Source organism: Hippocampus bargibanti, linkage group LG01 (assembly GCF_051943395.1).
Source record: "Hippocampus bargibanti isolate YZ-2025 linkage group LG01, ASM5194339v1, whole genome shotgun sequence".
In the NCBI taxonomy this organism is placed as follows: Eukaryota; Metazoa; Chordata; class Actinopteri; order Syngnathiformes; family Syngnathidae; genus Hippocampus; species Hippocampus bargibanti.
Genome location: NC_142734.1, coordinates 29,541,885 through 29,558,846, shown reverse-complemented (window position 1 = coordinate 29,558,846; position 16,962 = coordinate 29,541,885). Strand labels below are relative to the sequence as shown.

The following is a 16,962-nucleotide window of genomic DNA, read 5'->3' as shown; positions in this document are numbered from 1 at the left end:
CGGGAGTCCTTTTGACTGCCACTGATTGGAACGACCAGCACCTGCGAGGCTGCAGGCAAGGCTGACAGCGCTACCCGTTGGTCGCCAATCCGAACGTGGCAGTCTGCCACTGATCGGGACGACCAGCACCTGTGCAGTTGCAGGCGGGGCCGACAGCGCTACCCGTTGGTCGCCAACCAGATCATGACACGCACACAGACACATTGGAGTTTTCAAGGGCTGGATGTTTACCCGACGGACACCAAGGCTGACCAATCAGCGCCGGCTGTGCCAACGAGTTCAGGCCCCAATCCGCCGAGCTCGCTGCGTAGAGTATGTGGACGAAAAGGTTGACGTTCTGAGGAGGACGCGATGTATAACAAAAAGTAATGGCAGCTTCAGTAATGGCTTACTGAAGACCCACGGATATATGTCATGGTACTACAGTAGGTGCGAATTTATTTTACGACTGTGTTTTATACTTCCCCGTTCAGTGTTTGACTTAAACAGACATTCCATTAAAACATTTGGCACTGAAGCAACTTACGAACAAATTCACCTTACGAACGACCACTCGGACTTGAATTGTTTTAGGCCCAAAAATTATTCTTTATTCCAATCAATGTACCTTCCCTCACAAAGTATTTGTTAGATCTCAGCACTTCTTGTGAGCTAAAGGCAAACAAATTCCATTTAGCGGTCATTCTTTGGTCATGGTGTACATCTGAATACAGTTCTGGAAATGAGTGGTGGTGTTCATTTGCGGCTTCAGTACGATGATGTACATTTTGGGCAGGAAGTAGCCCCCCAGGACAGCCAGGACGCTGAAGAGTATGGCAAAGACGTGAGCGGCCATGGTGAAGGGGCCTCTACTGATGAGATAGACGGTGAAGAAGCTGATCCAGGAGACGAGGTAGACCATGAGACTGAAGGTGACGCTCTTGGCCTCGTTGTAGTTGGCCGGCAGGTCTTTGCCCATGTAGCTGAAGGAGAAGCAGACCACGCTGAGGAACGACATGTACGCCAACTCCACGCATGCGCCGAACGACAGGGTGCTGCTGCACTCCAGGACGATCCTATCCTTGTAGAAGTCCACATCCTGGGACGGCTCAGGGGGGTCAAGTGCCAAGCGGGTCACGGAAATAAGCAAAGTGATGGCCGACACGATGAAAATGGTCACCTCTGGCCCTTGTTTTTTAGCCCACTTGTCATAGGCTGGCGGCAACTTGGAGGCCAGCTTGAAAATGCAGACCAGCTGAAGTGAGCGCATGGTGATGCAGGCCAGACACACGCTGAAGGTGAACGTGAACAATGGCTGCTTGAGGATGCAGGACACTCGAGACGGAGGCCCGAAATGGCACAGGGAGCTCAAGGCGGCGGCGGTCAAAGCGGCCAGCATTAACAAGCAGGTGCGTCCCCCGGCGGATTTGGCCACGGGAGTGTGAAGGTTGCGCGAGAAGATGGCTGCCGAACTACACGTTAGAATGAGGCAGCAGGCCAGGAGAAAAAGCAGTGTCACGGCCAGTGGGGTGTCCCAGGCCAGAAGCAGAACCCTGCGGTCCTGACACTGCTCACTGCTGGCAGGAGACCACCGCTCGCGTGGGCACGGATGGCACTGAGTGGACTCTGGGAAGAGAAGATTGAACATCAGCAGAGGATTCCTGTCATGGATCTTCCGATGGACACCCCCACCTAATCTCCTAAATCAGTAAATCCCAATGTGTGGTATTTATTTTATTTATTTATTTTATTTATTTTATTTTATTTTGTTATGCTTAGAATATCTTGTTTTCTATCCTTTCACTCCCACCCCAACCCCATCCCTCTTCAATTGCTGCTGTGGACTGCAAATTTCCCCATTGCGGGACGAATAAAGGTATTCTGATTCTGATTCTGATTCTGATGAGTCGTAATGGGAAACCGAAGCTTCGTGAAGCACCTATGACATTTTTTTTTACTTCTCCACATGGTGCTCTTGGTTTAAATATGAAGGTTAGTGCTCAGCGTTGATGCTATTTTTTTTTGCTCTTGGGTTTAATATGAATGTCGGTGTAAAGGAAATGTCTTAAAAATCCACTGCATCTTTAAACCAAGAGTACCAAAAACTATCACAGGTGCTTCATGAAGCTTCACTTGCCCATCACAATGTATGATAACCAATGGTGACATGCGGGCTCCCTCGACTTCTATGAATTAAATCTTCAAATTTGAGAGTATTTCTATACCCTCATGAATATCTGGGTAACAGTCAGGGTACATTTAATACATTTTAAGAAGACAAATTCAATAAATAAATGCAACAGTATTTAGGTATCTACACATTTCACGAGATTTAAACGTAATAAGGAGACATACATTCATTCGATTTAGGATTAAAGCACTTTGTTTCAGTATTGACTGTTGTTAAAGCGCTATATAAATTAATATGTATTGTATTGTATTGTGATTTTAAAGGATTACCAGAGTACATTTAACAGTAATTATTTACATTTTAGGGTGTGTTTGGGTTCTTCTAGGGATGCTTAGGTCACATTGAACATACCCAAAATAAAAATTGCCCGATTGTTCGTATTTTTTATTATTAGTGTGGGTATATATATTTTTTTCTTTTCACCCTTTGATATTCTACTTCCTTCTCTGATTGATAGTTATGAGACTATTTTGCACAATTATTCCTCTCACCCTGAATGTTGGATCGGTTATTGGTCATTATGTTAGTATTTATCGCTATCTGCTGGTCAATATTAAAATTGCAGTCCTACTGTTGTAACTTCTTTTGGTCCCTACAAAATAAAATCACAACAGGTGGGAGAAAAACAGTGGGTTTCTTCATGACGAAATCGTCGTCTCGTCACACTGGATTGGGTAGTTAAAAAACGGACGTTGAGATAAATACCGGTTATGTTGAGGAAGGTGCCGGCAGGACACGCCTGACAGTTGAAACAGCAGGCGTGTTGTCCTCTCAGCAACTTCCGGTGGCCTTTCGGGCATGGCGGAGAACAAATGGACAACGGCACAACCTCAACACAAGACACAGGAAACTAAAACCACGGTTTTACCTCTAATGTTCTATTGAAGATAATATTGCCCGTTTTTCTAATTTAAAGCTTTAACAAAAACATTATTTTATACGTTTTCCTCCAGAAGGGGCTACTTCATTCAAACAGAATGATCTCGTCGTGAAGACCGGTGTGTTAACAAAGAGTCTATTGCTCTGACAACCACCGCGATATAAGGACAACATCGTATTATATTATGTTTTTGCGTAGATTTTAGAAGTGGGTAACTTTTCTATAGCGGTTTATGAACGGAACACAGTATATTGACATAAATATTAAATCGTCCTTTTTTGGAAAATTCACACCCTGAGTAAGGGTAATTTACAAAGTATTTTGCGAATGGCAGGGTAGTAAGGTAACTTAATAGTATTATGTAACTTCTAGTGACTATTTAATGAGATCTAAGAGTATTTAGCTGACCTTCGGAAAATTTTGAATACATTCAATGAGGGATTAGTAGCAGTTGAATGTGAACATTTTTCCCACTCCACGAATGTTTTTTTAATGTTGGTAATTTTTGTGGCACTTGCACAGCCAAGTATCAGGAGATAGTAGTTTCGGTGTAAAAAGTTTGTGCCCCATGGAATTGATGATTCAACTTCAAGGTAACTGCTAGTACTCTTCTTTTCCTTTCTAGTACTGTTACACAGAAAATGTTCATTCAAAGGTACATGATCACCCCAGTTACAAAAATGTACAAGGCTAACGCTTACTGATCTGGATGTGGTCCCGCTGCTGTGCCACTCGATGGCCTCCTCATCGAGTGTAAGCTTCAGGGGATCTGGTTGGAAGGAACCCACCACCCGAAGAGACCACTCCGTCCCCCTCCAAATCCAGGTTACTATATCGTATCCGGTGGGAGGGTCGCCATTTGCATCAAAGTACACAGAGGTATTTTCCAGAGGGAATCTCGTATCTCTGAGCATCGGCAGGAGCTAAGAGCAAAGATAGTTTGTATTCTGATTATGCATCTTTGATGCATGTGGTATTTTTATTTCATTCATTTAACATTAGGTGCAGCGAATGCTGATGAAAGTTAGCTAGCCCATTCTCCCTTTTCAAAAATCAAGAATTTGGTTATGCATCCAGAAGTCTTGGAATAAGTCACAAGATGGCGCTCAAGCCGTCATCAAGTGCTCTTATGAACCTTGCTTTTTTGGGGAGGTTGTTTTTGTGTTTTCTTATGTCACTTTGAGTTGTTGTGTGTCGTGTGGAAAGAATACGGATCGTTTTTCAGCATTTTTGGCCACAACATAGATCAAGGACTGCTGAGCGATTGCGCCTTTTCAGCAGCACAAATATGCCAGCACTGTTTTTGATTTGGGAGGAATGGCCGTGCCATTTCACTGTCATCGCTGGACATCTCTGGGGCGATTGTGCTTTTTTGCGCCTGTATTGGGCACATATTTTCCGAGCCCCGCTTTGCTCAGTGGAAAGGTCGCTGCTGTATGAGAGTCTACAGCTGGAGGATGTATGGCTTGAGAAGCCCGCGATGAGAAGAAAGGAACATCAGCGCAGAGCGCCGATGCGTATGTGGAACTGTCGTGGCTTGGAATTTAAGCGGATTTTCGTGGGACAGGAGATGTGAGACAATGTCTTTTCGTCAATGGATGCTACAGCTTTATGTTTGCTTTCAACATTTAGCTTGTAGCAGACGTGCACATTCCCTGATCGACTGGTGAAAAGGACGCTTTGATTCTCTCTTCTTTCATCTAAAACTGCTTCATACAACAAAGATGGTGCAGAAAGTGTTTAAGATTCAACGCCTTTTATGTTGTGTCACAATATTTGTTATTTTTTTGGCATTTTTACTTCAGGATGGCGTCGCGAGAGTGGCTGCCTTTTGAGGACGACCTGTATTTTGTTTTTGTATTTCTTCTTTTCTTTTCCTCTTATTTTGAAATGTAAATTTCTTCCCTGTGAGACTAATAAAGGCTAATCCAATCAATGTTAATCCAGTATTGTGTAAAATGATTCCCAACAACAACAACAAAAAAACAGCTGACCTGCCACGGATGCACTTTCCGTTTTTGGCACCGTCCGGTGTCACATTGAAGAAGTTGATGGAGAGCGTGGGCGATGGCGTACACCGCCTTGTATACGTTAAAAGACGACGTGATGTCATACTTCTCCAAAGTGAAGTTGTTCCTGGCTAGGTTGTACAGGTCGGTGCTATGCAGACAAATCCCGCTGGCGCTGCCCGAACCCGCTTGGGCCTCCCCGCGATGCAGCGAAGCTTCCACAATGCTTCTCTCAAATGTCCAAAATCCACTTATGGCTGCGTCCTTGATGACCACACCGAGCACAGTTCCGACAGTGTGGATTCCGGTGATTCCAGAAACACGCGTGGCGGCCGACCAATCCTCCGTGCCAATCCACACCTTACCAGTCACGTTGGCCTCGATGACAAACGGGAAAAAGCCGCTAAGTTTGGATTTACTGGAGAACAGCACGATGGTGTTGACCTTTGCCCTCAATATGCCCGCTACCATGCCCCTCATCAGATCGGCCTTCTCGTCGCTGTACCCCGGGATGATTCCCTGGTAGGCCACGCAGATGCCGTGCGCCGGTGCCCGCTGCGATAGGCTCTGCATGCCATCCAGGCCGTAATCGTTATCGCTGCCCAACAGGGCGATCCAAGTCCAGTTGAAACGAACTAGAAGTTGGATGATGGCCTCCACCTGATTTTTGTCGCTGGGGATGGTCCGGAAAAAGGACGGGTAGAGGACTTTGTTGCTCAACTTTTTGTTTGAAGCTTCGTAAGAGATCTGAGGGAAAGAGAACACATACACTAATCACCTGCGGGCCTTTTACGTTTCAGGAATGAAGCGAAAGTGCACAAAACATTTTTGGGTTAAATACCATTTGATCTTCTCGAAAGTTTTAGCTATGCGCATGTCCAACTGTTGAATGTTTTGGTAATACCGATCTATCTATCTATCTATCTATCTATCTGTCTGTCTGTCTGTCTGTCTGTCTGTCTGTCTGTATCTCTCTAGCTCTATCTCTATCTCTCTATAGCTCTCTCTCTCTCTCTCTCTATATATATATATATATATATATATATATATATATATATATATATATATATATATATATATATATATATATATACAGTAAAGTCTCGTTATATCGATATTCAAGGGAGTCGGAAAAAATATCGATATAACCGGGACTATCGATATATCCGACCCTGTTTGCATGTAATTTTCTCCGTGCATGCATAAAAATAGTATCGATATAACCGGGACTATCGATATATCCGATATCGATATAACGAGACTTTACTGTAATAATAAAAATAATACATTTTATTTATAAGCGCCTTTCAAAACTGTCAAGGACACTTTACAATGACAGTGTACGTCCCACCAAGCTAGCTAGCTATCTTCTCTCTCTCTCTCTCTCTCTCTCTCTCTCTCTCTCTCTCTCTCTCTCTCTCTCTCTCTCTCTCTCTCTCTCTCTCTGTATATATATATATATATATACACACACACATTTCATTTATAACATTCAAAACTCTCAAGAATGAGATCTACTTATACCTCTAAACAAGCTACTATTAGCTCACGATCAACGCACAATGTCAATAGAAATATAGCATTCCATGACATTTAGATTTGAAATATTCCACAATAAAACATCAAATTTAATTTGTTGTATATTTTTTTTCAAACAGTTCTGATCATATCAATGACCTGTGGCACAAGGTAGGCGCCCAGCAGAGTGGCGGGAGTAAACGTTTTGCTGCTACTGTCTGGTCCGATGACAGCCACGGTCGTGTTGGTGAGTGCAGGTTTTGTGTTGGCAGAAGAGACGCGGTACTGTTGGGCCAGGATGTCCAAAGTGGCCAGAACACTGGCCGGAACTGAGCAAATGTCGTACAGCTGGTAGCCAAGCGAGACTCCAGGTAGGAGATGATGCGCGTCAGTCTTGTTGTTGATTTTTTCCACGGCGAAACGCATGGCTTGCATCATGTGGAAGCCATGCTTGTTATGGCGGCCTCTGTACATGAAAGATAAATACATTTGAATAAATATTAAAAAGTTCAAGGGTCAAATCTTGTTCGCCTAATGCTGCCGTAGGTTTCCATGAAGTACTCCATCTTCTTCCCGTGTGGGGGTGAGCGTATGTTTGTTTTTGGAGACTTTCACGTGTAAATCTAACAGCTTTTTTTCAAATATGGGAGACACAACATGTTTAAAGGACAACCGACGTCTCCGGACAAGTTGTGTCCATAATTAGTAAAATGGCTTCAAATGACTTCTACTGAGTGTATTTTACAAATATTCCACCGCATATAGCTATATTTTACATTTTAAGACCTGAATATTCTGGAATTCTTGTTTTTGAGTTGGTGACGAGTCCGTACGTGACATCACTGAAGGAACGCCCCTGACCGAAAAAAAGGACACATTGTAGCAGTCCTTCCATCACGTCAATGCTTGTTTGGTCTGAAAATCTCGCGTTGCACCAGAAAGAGCCAGAAGAGGGCGTCCAAGTTCCATGTAAGGGATTTATCAGCCTGTGGAAACGGGCATTCCTCAAATTTGATGAAAAAATAATGACTGTTATTGGGGTTGACATGGTACAATTTGAAATTTTGGTTCGGAATTAAGCAAGCAAAAAGCATGCTTAGTAAAATCACAAAAATGATAACTAGCCCATATGCTAGCCCCATAAACTATCAATTGATATCATTTCAATAAACTTACCCATCACATGGACCCAGAACGGGCAAACCATCACTTGGGCCATTTGTGTCATGAAGAGGAAAGAGTCCAGCAATGGAGAAGTCTCCCTGAAGATGTAGTCCTTCTCCCTGGGAGATGAAGTCTAGTTCACCGTCAGTTGGCTGCAGCAGCAGGTAACAGAAGAAAAGACCTCGGAGTGTCACCCGCATAGCGACAATGTACGTCGAATGCAAACAAGGCCGATTTGAAAGTGCCACGCTTCACTGTCAAGGTATATAGGGATGTTTTCCAGGTGTGAGTTTAAGGCGCTGAAATGATAGGATCACCTTTGCATCTTTCTCGGCTGAGTAGCGTGGATTTGCATGTTTAATTTGTTTGAGGTGTACTTACCATGTCATATAAATCCTTTAACCAGCGGGAAAAGTCATTCTCGATTGTTGTTTTTGAAAATGGTTCATTGATTGTTTTTTTTTTTTTCGTTTTTGATGAATAAAAACCTGCATTAATTCAGCATGAGAAGAGTTTTTTTCTGGATTTACTAGTCTTAAATATCGATATCAGCATTTCAAACAGCCATCATAAAAAAATGAACGTTTATGCATGCCTGGTTTGCATTGCGGCTGATATTTGAAACGTATATTTTTTCAGTTGTGTCTGTTGGATAGGCAAAAATTTGACTCGCATGCATCCAAGCCACATTGATTGGGTTTGGACAGCAAAAGAATGTATTTAGTCAACCACAGCCTCAACAATGCAAATGGTAGCGCAAATGTTTGTGACATTGTCTGAAATGTGTACGCAATGAAACGTTTCACATGCATTCTTACTCTGGCATGGCCATATGCTATAAACCAAGGGTGTCAAAGTCATTTTTTACTGCGGGCCACATTGTAGTTCTAGTTTCGTCGCTGGGGCCGGTATGAATTTGGAGAAGCCATTAGAAGGTTTTATCCACTCCTCATATTACATTTAGAGCGCACAACAAATTGATAAATGACTAGTTTTCAAATTTGAAGTAATAAATAAGGACTGTTATTGTGGTTTATATACGACAATTAGAATTTTTTGTTGGTATTTTAGCTAGCATCATGGAATTTCACAAGTTAGATTTGCTTTCGTGGGCCGAACAAAATGGTGTGGCTGGCCGGATTTGGCCCTCTAGCCTTGACTTTGACACCTGTGCTCGAAACTATCATTGCTATAAATTAAAATGCATAGTAAAATCCGCGTTGCATAATTTTATCGGTAAAACAAAAACAAAATTTAAACTGTTTCACAAACCTGATGTGCTGCAAAAAAAAAAAAAGAAACGTGTTTTTTAAATCACCATGAAAAACATGTTTCGGGATACAAACGTTTAAACGTGTTTGGGGCAGGGGGCAACAATGTGATTTTCAAATAGTATTCATATTTTGTTAGGTTGAAAAAGGAAGAACAGACTGTCTCCACCAGGATATAAAATAGTAAAAGTAAACAAAAAAGACTAAACTGTGAATGAATGTAAAGATGATTAAAAAACTTGAAAATGAGGCGTTTGATTCCATATGACGTCATAACCCCGCGACTGAAATGTTGAAGTGTAAGTGGAAGCTGCCATTTTTTATATTTCCTCCTGATTATTACAGCTAAAGGTAACGAGCCCACGAGTCACTCCACCTTCACTTTATCGATTCGTTTATCCCGTTTTCGTGCCGAACAGGTATTCACCTCTGAATTACAAAAAGTTCCGGCATTTCAACTCCGACAAAGCGCAGGCTAGCTCGTAGTGTGCGGATGGCTACTTAGCAGACGGTGGCTAAGATTTAGCTGAGACTGACAACAAACACTCGAGATTACTTCAGCAAACTGCTCCTCTTGAGCCAATTCAAAAGCTGCACGTTTGTTATCTCCTCGCGGCATTCCCCTAGTTTTGCGACTTGTATAACGCTATCACAGCGTTTTGCTTGAGTCTGCAACGGACGGACGCTCCTTTTTTTGGAGGGTGGGGGTTGTTTTTAATCTTCCGTGTACTTGCGTGAAGTGCAACTTTAGTTTTGATGCGAGTGACTCAAGTGGTTTTCTCCAACCAGCTCGAAGCCACGCTCAATTGAGAGCGGGGTCGTGGTGAGGCTGCTCCCAAGGAGACGCGCACCAGCACGCGGATATGTCGTCGTTTTCCGAAGCAGCGCTGGAGAAGAAGCTGTCGGAGTTGAGCAGCTCGCAGCAGAGCGTCCAGACTTTGTCTCTGTGGATCATCCACCACCGCAAACATTCGGGCCTCATCGTCAAAGTGTGGCACAGAGAGCTGAAGAAAGGTGAAGCTATAGCCGACTAATCAATCATTTTCAAACTTTTTTCATTGGTTGTACATATTTCTTTTTGGCTCGTGCTTCACACTGCTCTTATAAATACAACGTGGGGTAATAATAAGTACTGTAGCAGTTGAGGAAGGAGAACACGCGACTGGCTGGAGCACGTCTTTATTCCAACTGCTGACAAGTGGGTCTGATTTGAACATTTTTTGCAGTAAGATACTGTATTCTCAACCTAAACACGCCCCCGCTGTGCACCTGCTGGGTAAGATCCCTGGTCCTAGTGCCCGCCTCTGTACCGGTAATCAGGCGGAAATAATTGTGTCCCTCCCCATCACTGTCTGTAATGGACTGTATTGTAACATGGGATTTATTTTCAATAAATGCAGTAATAAATGATGTGCATTGCAACAAGCAACGTCACATTTATTATATATGAGTTTGAGATGCTTAAATAATAATAAATGAAACGTTAATTAACATTCAGCACTCCAACTTAACATTTTTTTTAATCTTTCATATGACAACTGAACAAATTTGTACCAACCAAGTTTGACATAAACAGTCAAAGGCCAAGGAAATTTACTTTGTTTGTTGATAAAGTATAAGGTATAGTAATTGCACGTATGTTCAAGTAATATGCTCTGAATAAGAGACGAGGTTTATGTCCTGGAGCAGATAAATTTAACCCGGAAGTTAGAAGGATTCACCATGCGACTTTATTATTATTTTTTGAATCAGATCACCTGTAATTGTTTATTGTTATGGCTCACGTTGTATGATGACTTTGAAATTCCATTGGTGTTCTTTGAGATTTTTATGATTTTAAAAATGTGTTGTAAAGCCATGACACCATTGTTGGCACGTTTGCAAATCTGGTTTCTTGTCCTGCAGCGAAAACCAGCAGGAAGCTGACGTTCCTCTACCTGGCCAACGATGTCATCCAAAACAGTAAAAAGAAAGGACCTGAATTCACCAAAGACTTCGAGACAGTCCTCATCGATGCCTGCTCTCACGTCGCTAGGTAGGCAGCGATGAGTAAAACTCTGGAAATCAAAATGTTGGTCATCATGGGAAGGATTGGTTTTGTGTAAAGGCCCAGAGCAATTCAGACAAGAAGGGACGAGTAGGATTTTTGCCTTTTTAAACTTTCACACACCAACTTTATTAGGGTTTGTGATTTTTCATGGTATTCGCCTCTTATTGTTTAAATAACATTTCCCCCTTCCACTGCATGTGCCACATTCAACTTGAATATCTTCCAAGTCATAGTCAGACTTCTTTTCACGCTTCGTGTACTTTGAGCGCTTGTCTGGTCTTTCCTGTTTGTTTGTTTCCACTTAAAGTACATCACATTTTTGTTTCCTGACTGACATCAGAAAAACGTTTTATAAGCATCTAAAATACCCAAAACATGCAGTATGATATTTTTATTCAAATGCAAAACACCAATCAAAATGACTTAAAGTGTCCAAAATCTGCAAAAAATTGAGCTGCGAATTGGGCATTTTCAGAAAGTCCCGCCCCCAGTTCGTGACGTCACGCCAAGACGTCTTGCATTGCTGGAGAATCCAAACAATGGCTTCAGATTCGGAGAATATGCTTTCTTTTTACACATCCAGTTATGAATATGATTCAAATAGTTCTGAAGAGGAAAGCATACATGTTTGCAATCGATTAAAGAATTATTCCGTGCCATTTTGAGCCAACATTGGGGGGAAATGTATCACCAAAAAAAAAAAAGCAGAAGATGGCGACCAACCTCCTGTGAGGAATTAATCAGCCCGTTTCCACAGGCTGATAAATTCCTTATATGGAGCTTGGTCGCCCTCTTCTGGCTCTTTTTGGTGCAACACAACGTTTTCAGACCAAACAAGCACAGCAAAATGCATTGACGTGATGGAAGGACTGCTACAATGTGTCCTTTTTTTCAGTCAGGGGCATTACTTCAGTGATGTCACGTACGGACTCATCACCAACTCAAACGCAAGACTTCCGGAATATTCAGCGCGAGTCTTAAAACATTAAATATAGCTATATGCGGTGGAATCTTTGTAAAATACGCTCAGTAGAAGTCATTTGAAGCCATTTTACAAATTATGGACACAACTTGTCCGGAGACGTCGGTTGTCCTTTAATTTCACCGTTGTCTTGCAGTGAAGTCGATGAGAGCTGCAAAAAACACATGGAGAGACTCCTGAATATCTGGAAAGAACGCAACCTCTACAGAAGTGACTTTATTCAGCAGCTCACACTGGCCATAGAAGACTCCAACAGCCCCCAGCCCTCAGGTTGGCTCATAATAATAATAATAATAATAATAATAATAATAATAATAATAATAATAATAATGATAATGATAATGATGACAATAATGATAATACTGATAATGACAGAGATAATATTAAGTATTATGATAATAATAATGGTGATAATAGTAATTATGATGGTGAAAATAATAATAATACTATAAGAATAATAATAATGATAATAAAAATAATAATATTGAGAGTGATAATAGTAATTATTATGATGATAGTTATAATCAATAATCATAATACTATACGAATAATAATAATAATGATAAATAATATTGATCGTTAAATAATGGTAATATAATAGTAATGATAAAATGATGATTAAAAATAATAACAATAAAATGAGTAGAATAACGATAATAGTAATAATTTTTATAATAATAATGATAATATAATAAGAATAATAATAACAATGATCATAGTAGTAATGTTCGGTTTAAATTCTTGTATGTGCATAAAACACTCTATCAAGTAATAATGATCATAATAATAATAATAGGGAATGTTAATTAACAAAATAAACCCACATTTTGACCGAAACCCTTGAAACAATCCTTGGCTATTACCAATTTGGTGGCTCACGTGACTTGTTGTGGCACCAATTTCAAACAGTTGTATGGAATGGAATATTTAATGGAATTGGACATGCCTATGATATTATATTCTTCTTTGCGCTTGACAGTAGAAGAAAAGAAACCAGTGAAACGAAACTACCAGAAGATCCACCAAGAGGAAGAGGAGGATGAGGATGATGATTACAGAAGCATCAGCTCTCCTCACAACTCGGATGCCTCCGCGAATCAACTGGTAAGGAGGCAACTCTTTGACGGTGGGGTAGCGGGGGGCCGGGGGGGGTTCAATTAATATTTTCGATCATTGTATGTATAGTTGAACATTCACATTGAATGAAAGGGGCACCTTGTGTAAATACACTGAGTTAACTTTTATTTTGCTTGATCACATGGTACTTGACATTTATTTAAGACGTGGCGTTGATCTGTAAAACCCCCATACCTTCGATGTATGTCCTATTTTATTTATTGATTTATTTTTAATATATAGAGTGCACCGTATGGTAAGGCCCATAGAATAGAAGCTACAATAGTGGCTGTGGTAGCGCTATGCAGCCAGTAGATGGTGGTATTTTAAAGGGACGACAATACAACACCTATATTTATATAGAGCCTTCACCATCACTGCTCCTGTAACAATGAGATCTGGTCACAAACACAGACAGATAATAATAATAATAATAATAATAATAATAATAATAATAAAAACAATACTACTAATAATAAAAACAATAACAATAATAAAAACAAAAAACAATAATAAACAATAATGATAGAGATAATATTAAATATTCTGATAATAGTAATGATAGTGATTATAGTAATAATAATAATAATAATAATAATAAAAACAATAATAATAAAAACAATAATAAAAACAATGATAGAGATAATATTAAATATTCTGATAATAGTAATGATAGTGATTATAGTAAGGATGATAATAATAATAATACTAATAATAATAATAATAATAATAATAATATCAGAATAATAATAATACAATGGGGCGGCCCGGTAGTCGAGTGGTTAGCACACCGGCTGCACAGTGCAGAGGTCGCCGGTTCGCGTCCCGGCCTCCCTGTGTGGAGTTTGCATGTTCTCCCCGGACCCGCGTGGGTTTTCTCCGGGTCCTCCGGTTTCCTCCAACACTCCAAAAACATGCTTGGCAGGCAGATTGACCACTCCAAATTGTCCCGAGGTGTGAGTGTGAGAGTGACTGTTGTATGTCCTTGTGTGCCCTGCGATTGGCTGGCAACCAATTCAGGGTGTCCTCCCCCTCGTGCCCGAAGACAGCTGAGATAGGCTCCAGCAACCCCCGCGACCCTAATGAGGAATAAGCGGTACGGAAAATGAGATGAGATGAGAATAATACAATGATAATAAAAATAATAATATTGAGAATGATAGTAGTAATACATTTCATTACAAATGGCAATGAATGAGGGGAGACACGGGAACTCTTATTTCTTTTGGTCATAATTTCCTCCTTCCGTGTTTTTCTCACGTCCTTGTAACATCCACTCAGACGGAGGAGCTGGTGAAAGCGCTGCAGGACTTGGAGAATGCCGCATCAGGTGACGCGGCGGTTCGACAGAAAATTGCCTCGTTGCCGCAGGAGGTCCAAGATGTTTCACTACTAGAAAAAATAACGGGTAAGCTCACCATGTTTTCTTTCTCGATTACAGACTCCAATGCCGTGAAGCTCGTTTATTGCCAGAGATATTGTACAATCACACTTTGTTATTTATTTTTGAATTATTATTATATCTTTGCTCTCCTGTGAAAAATCACTATTATGCTCGGTCGCCATTTCCCTTCTATTGTTCATGTCCTCCCATATGCCCCTCTTCTAGACAAGGAGGCAGCAGACAACTTGTCCAAGACAGTGGACGAAGCGTGTCTTCTGCTGGCCGAATACAACGGCCGCTTGGCCGCAGAGCTGGAGGACCGCAGGCAGCTGGCGCGCATGTTGACTGACTACATTGGCAGCCAGAAGGAGGCGCTGGTGGAGAGGGAGAAGAAGCTGGAGGCAAGTCAAACGTCACAATCCATTTCTCCGACCTTCATTGCGCTTGGGTGCCTGTTTTACGTCACTAAAATCTCAAAACACGGCACTAAACAAAAATATCCTAAAAAGTACACTTTAATCATAGTTGGTAACTTTACTCACAATTATCCAGCGTGAAACGTGAGCCGGCTTCGTTGAACACGGTGATTGTTCTTCTGCATACAATACAATACAATACAATACAATACAATACAATACTTCTTCTTTTCCTTTCGGCTTTTCCCTTCAAGGGGTCGCCACAGCGAATCCGTGTCCTCAATCTTCAGAGGTTTGATTCACATGTTTGTTTTGGCTAAGCTTTTACGTCGGATGCCCTTCCTGACACAACCCTCTGTATTTATCCGGGCTTGGGACCGGCACAAGAAGGCACTGGCTTGTGTCCCCTTGTGGCTACAGAACAAGCAACTCTGTGAACTTAATAAAGATGAAGATGCTCAGTAAAAGGCTCCCAAACACAAAATCGGCACAGCAACATCCGAGAAACTTTGTCAGCAAACTAAAGTCTTACTGGTAGTTTAGGCCCTATATATCCCTACTGTCCAGACGTCGCGGTTCCGAAGGTCCAATATTTAGTTCCAATATTTCGTTTTCTGACGAAGTTTCTTGGATAAAAAGCGAAACGTCCGACACCTTCGAAGAAGTACAGATGACAGCTGAAGAAACCTTTTCATAAAACACCTATAAAAAGTGGTTCAATCAGAACCACTTTTTCCTTCATACGCTTTGTTGTTTGAAGCTAGATGAAACGTATAGGAACGTGGGTGCACAGGTTACTTGTCACATCTCGTGGAGAAATCCATATGCCGTATTCTGATATCCAATTGAAAAATGTTTTTGCATTTTCCTTTTTTTAACCTGCTGTTTCAATTTTGCTGATTGGATTGGATTGGATATGCCTTTATTAGTCTCACAGTGGAGAAATTTACATTTCACAGCAGCAAAGTGATGAAAGTGATTTCAAGTCATATGGACGATTAACAAAATGAAGTTGCCCAAACCCTCCCGTTTGTGTGCAGGAATACAAACAGAAGCTGGCCAGGGTGACCCAGGTGAGGAAGGAGCTCAAATCTCACATCCAGAGTCTACCCGACCTCTCCCTCCTTCCCAATGTGACCGGCGGTCTGGCCCCGCTGCCCTCGGCCGGTGACCTCTTCTCCACCGACTGAGTTGTGGGGCTCAGACCAGCGACCCACTTCGTGTCGTCCCGTACCCACCTACCAACACACACTTTCAGCGTTACCATTGCAGGCGGTGTTGCTTGATGGGGGCCTTGATGAGGTCAATAGGTACCAGGGGGGGACAAGGGTGGGATGATCGTGGGATCGCCGTCGGGACAAGAACCGGTTTTGCGAAATCTCAGCGCCCCTCAGAGAAAACAGAGACTATGCCAGCCTGGATTTTCCCGCTTAGTTTCCACGCCGCCATCTTGGAATTAGTTCTTTCCTGTTTGTTTTTATCATTATTTTTATTTGTAATGCCATAACATGTAAGTGAATAAAAAGGCCAGGTTTAAGTGGGCCCGAGTTACGGTTACCGGATGGCATTTGTGGTGCTTGTGTGTTGCCCCGATTTGCGTCTGTTTAATTGGCCTTATGAGAGCTTGTGATGACACTGTTGTGAGTGTATCATTGGTTAGTTGCATTTTTGTGTGTGTGTTTTGTTTTAAATCGTTCAGGTGGAGATTACTGAGACAGTGCCATCATGGCAGACTTGATTTCTAAGGAGGCATTTTTTTCCGAATTTCACAACCACCTGTGCTTCATTTTACTGTCCGCAATAATTAGTAATTTAGATTCAGAGACACCAAGGTAGTTGAACCCTCTAACCAAGCAAACATTCTCAGTGGCTTCTATCAAGTATCATCGAGTTCCTGGTTAAATTCTACAAATGGGAATAACACCATGTTCAAATGACTGATTGGAGCAAGTCCTTGTCTTAAGAATAGAATATGACGATACTTTATCCAAGTATTGCCCAA

General features: G+C 41.6%; 2 protein-coding genes and 1 long non-coding RNA gene across 6 annotated transcripts; 2 read left to right on the top strand and 1 right to left on the bottom strand.

The window, feature by feature from the left end:
• The first annotated feature begins 355 nt into the window (after nt 1-355).
• Nucleotides 356-1,035, top strand: LOC148903820 (uncharacterized). The gene is made up of 3 exons (XR_016115776.1): nt 356-429; nt 776-866; nt 936-1,035. It is a non-coding gene; the product is annotated as an uncharacterized LOC148903820 (long non-coding RNA).
• On the bottom strand, nt 421-7,043 carry tas1r1 (taste receptor, type 1, member 1). The gene is made up of 5 exons (XM_089002488.1): nt 6,737-7,043; nt 5,045-5,806; nt 3,752-3,973; nt 2,876-2,999; nt 421-1,605 (listed from the first exon to the last, which is right to left on the bottom strand). Exons 1-5 carry the CDS (start codon nt 7,013-7,015, stop codon nt 680-682), a joined length of 2,313 nt encoding a protein of 770 aa, XP_088858614.1. The 5' UTR covers nt 7,016-7,043; the 3' UTR covers nt 421-679.
• A 2,248-nt stretch (nt 7,044-9,291) lies between these two features.
• Nucleotides 9,292-16,517, top strand: rprd1b (regulation of nuclear pre-mRNA domain containing 1B). 4 transcript variants are annotated; one of them, XM_089009313.1, is made up of 8 exons: nt 9,292-9,311; nt 9,802-10,026; nt 10,918-11,047; nt 12,181-12,314; nt 13,024-13,148; nt 14,442-14,568; nt 14,770-14,945; nt 16,001-16,517. In XM_089009313.1, the coding sequence occupies exons 2-8, from the start codon at nt 9,876-9,878 to the stop codon at nt 16,148-16,150; spliced, it is 993 nt and encodes a 330-aa protein (XP_088865439.1). In that variant the 5' UTR covers nt 9,292-9,311; nt 9,802-9,875; the 3' UTR covers nt 16,151-16,517. The 4 variants fall into 4 exon arrangements, with proteins under 4 accessions (XP_088865439.1, XP_088865414.1, XP_088865421.1 ...); XM_089009288.1 differs by having other exon boundaries at nt 9,292-9,363; XM_089009295.1 differs by lacking the exon at nt 9,292-9,311 and adding an exon at nt 9,410-9,431.
• Nucleotides 16,518-16,962: the final 445 nt, after the last annotated feature.

Coding starts and splice junctions, on each gene's coding strand:
- tas1r1 (XM_089002488.1), bottom strand. CDS start 7,015: ATGATGCAAGCCATGCGTTTCGCCGTGGAAAAAATCAACAACAAGACT. Junction 3,000..3,751: donor GCGGGACCACATCCAGATCA/GTAAGCGTTAGC, acceptor TCTTGTGTTGAG/GTTGTGCCGTTGTCCATTTG. Junction 1,606..2,875: donor CACCTTCCTCAACATAACCG/GTATTTATCTCA, acceptor TTCTCTTCCCAG/AGTCCACTCAGTGCCATCCG.
- rprd1b (XM_089009313.1), top strand. CDS start 9,876: ATGTCGTCGTTTTCCGAAGCAGCGCTGGAGAAGAAGCTGTCGGAGTTG. Junction 10,027..10,917: donor GCACAGAGAGCTGAAGAAAG/GTGAAGCTATAG, acceptor CTTGTCCTGCAG/CGAAAACCAGCAGGAAGCTG. Junction 12,315..13,023: donor CAACAGCCCCCAGCCCTCAG/GTTGGCTCATAA, acceptor TGCGCTTGACAG/TAGAAGAAAAGAAACCAGTG.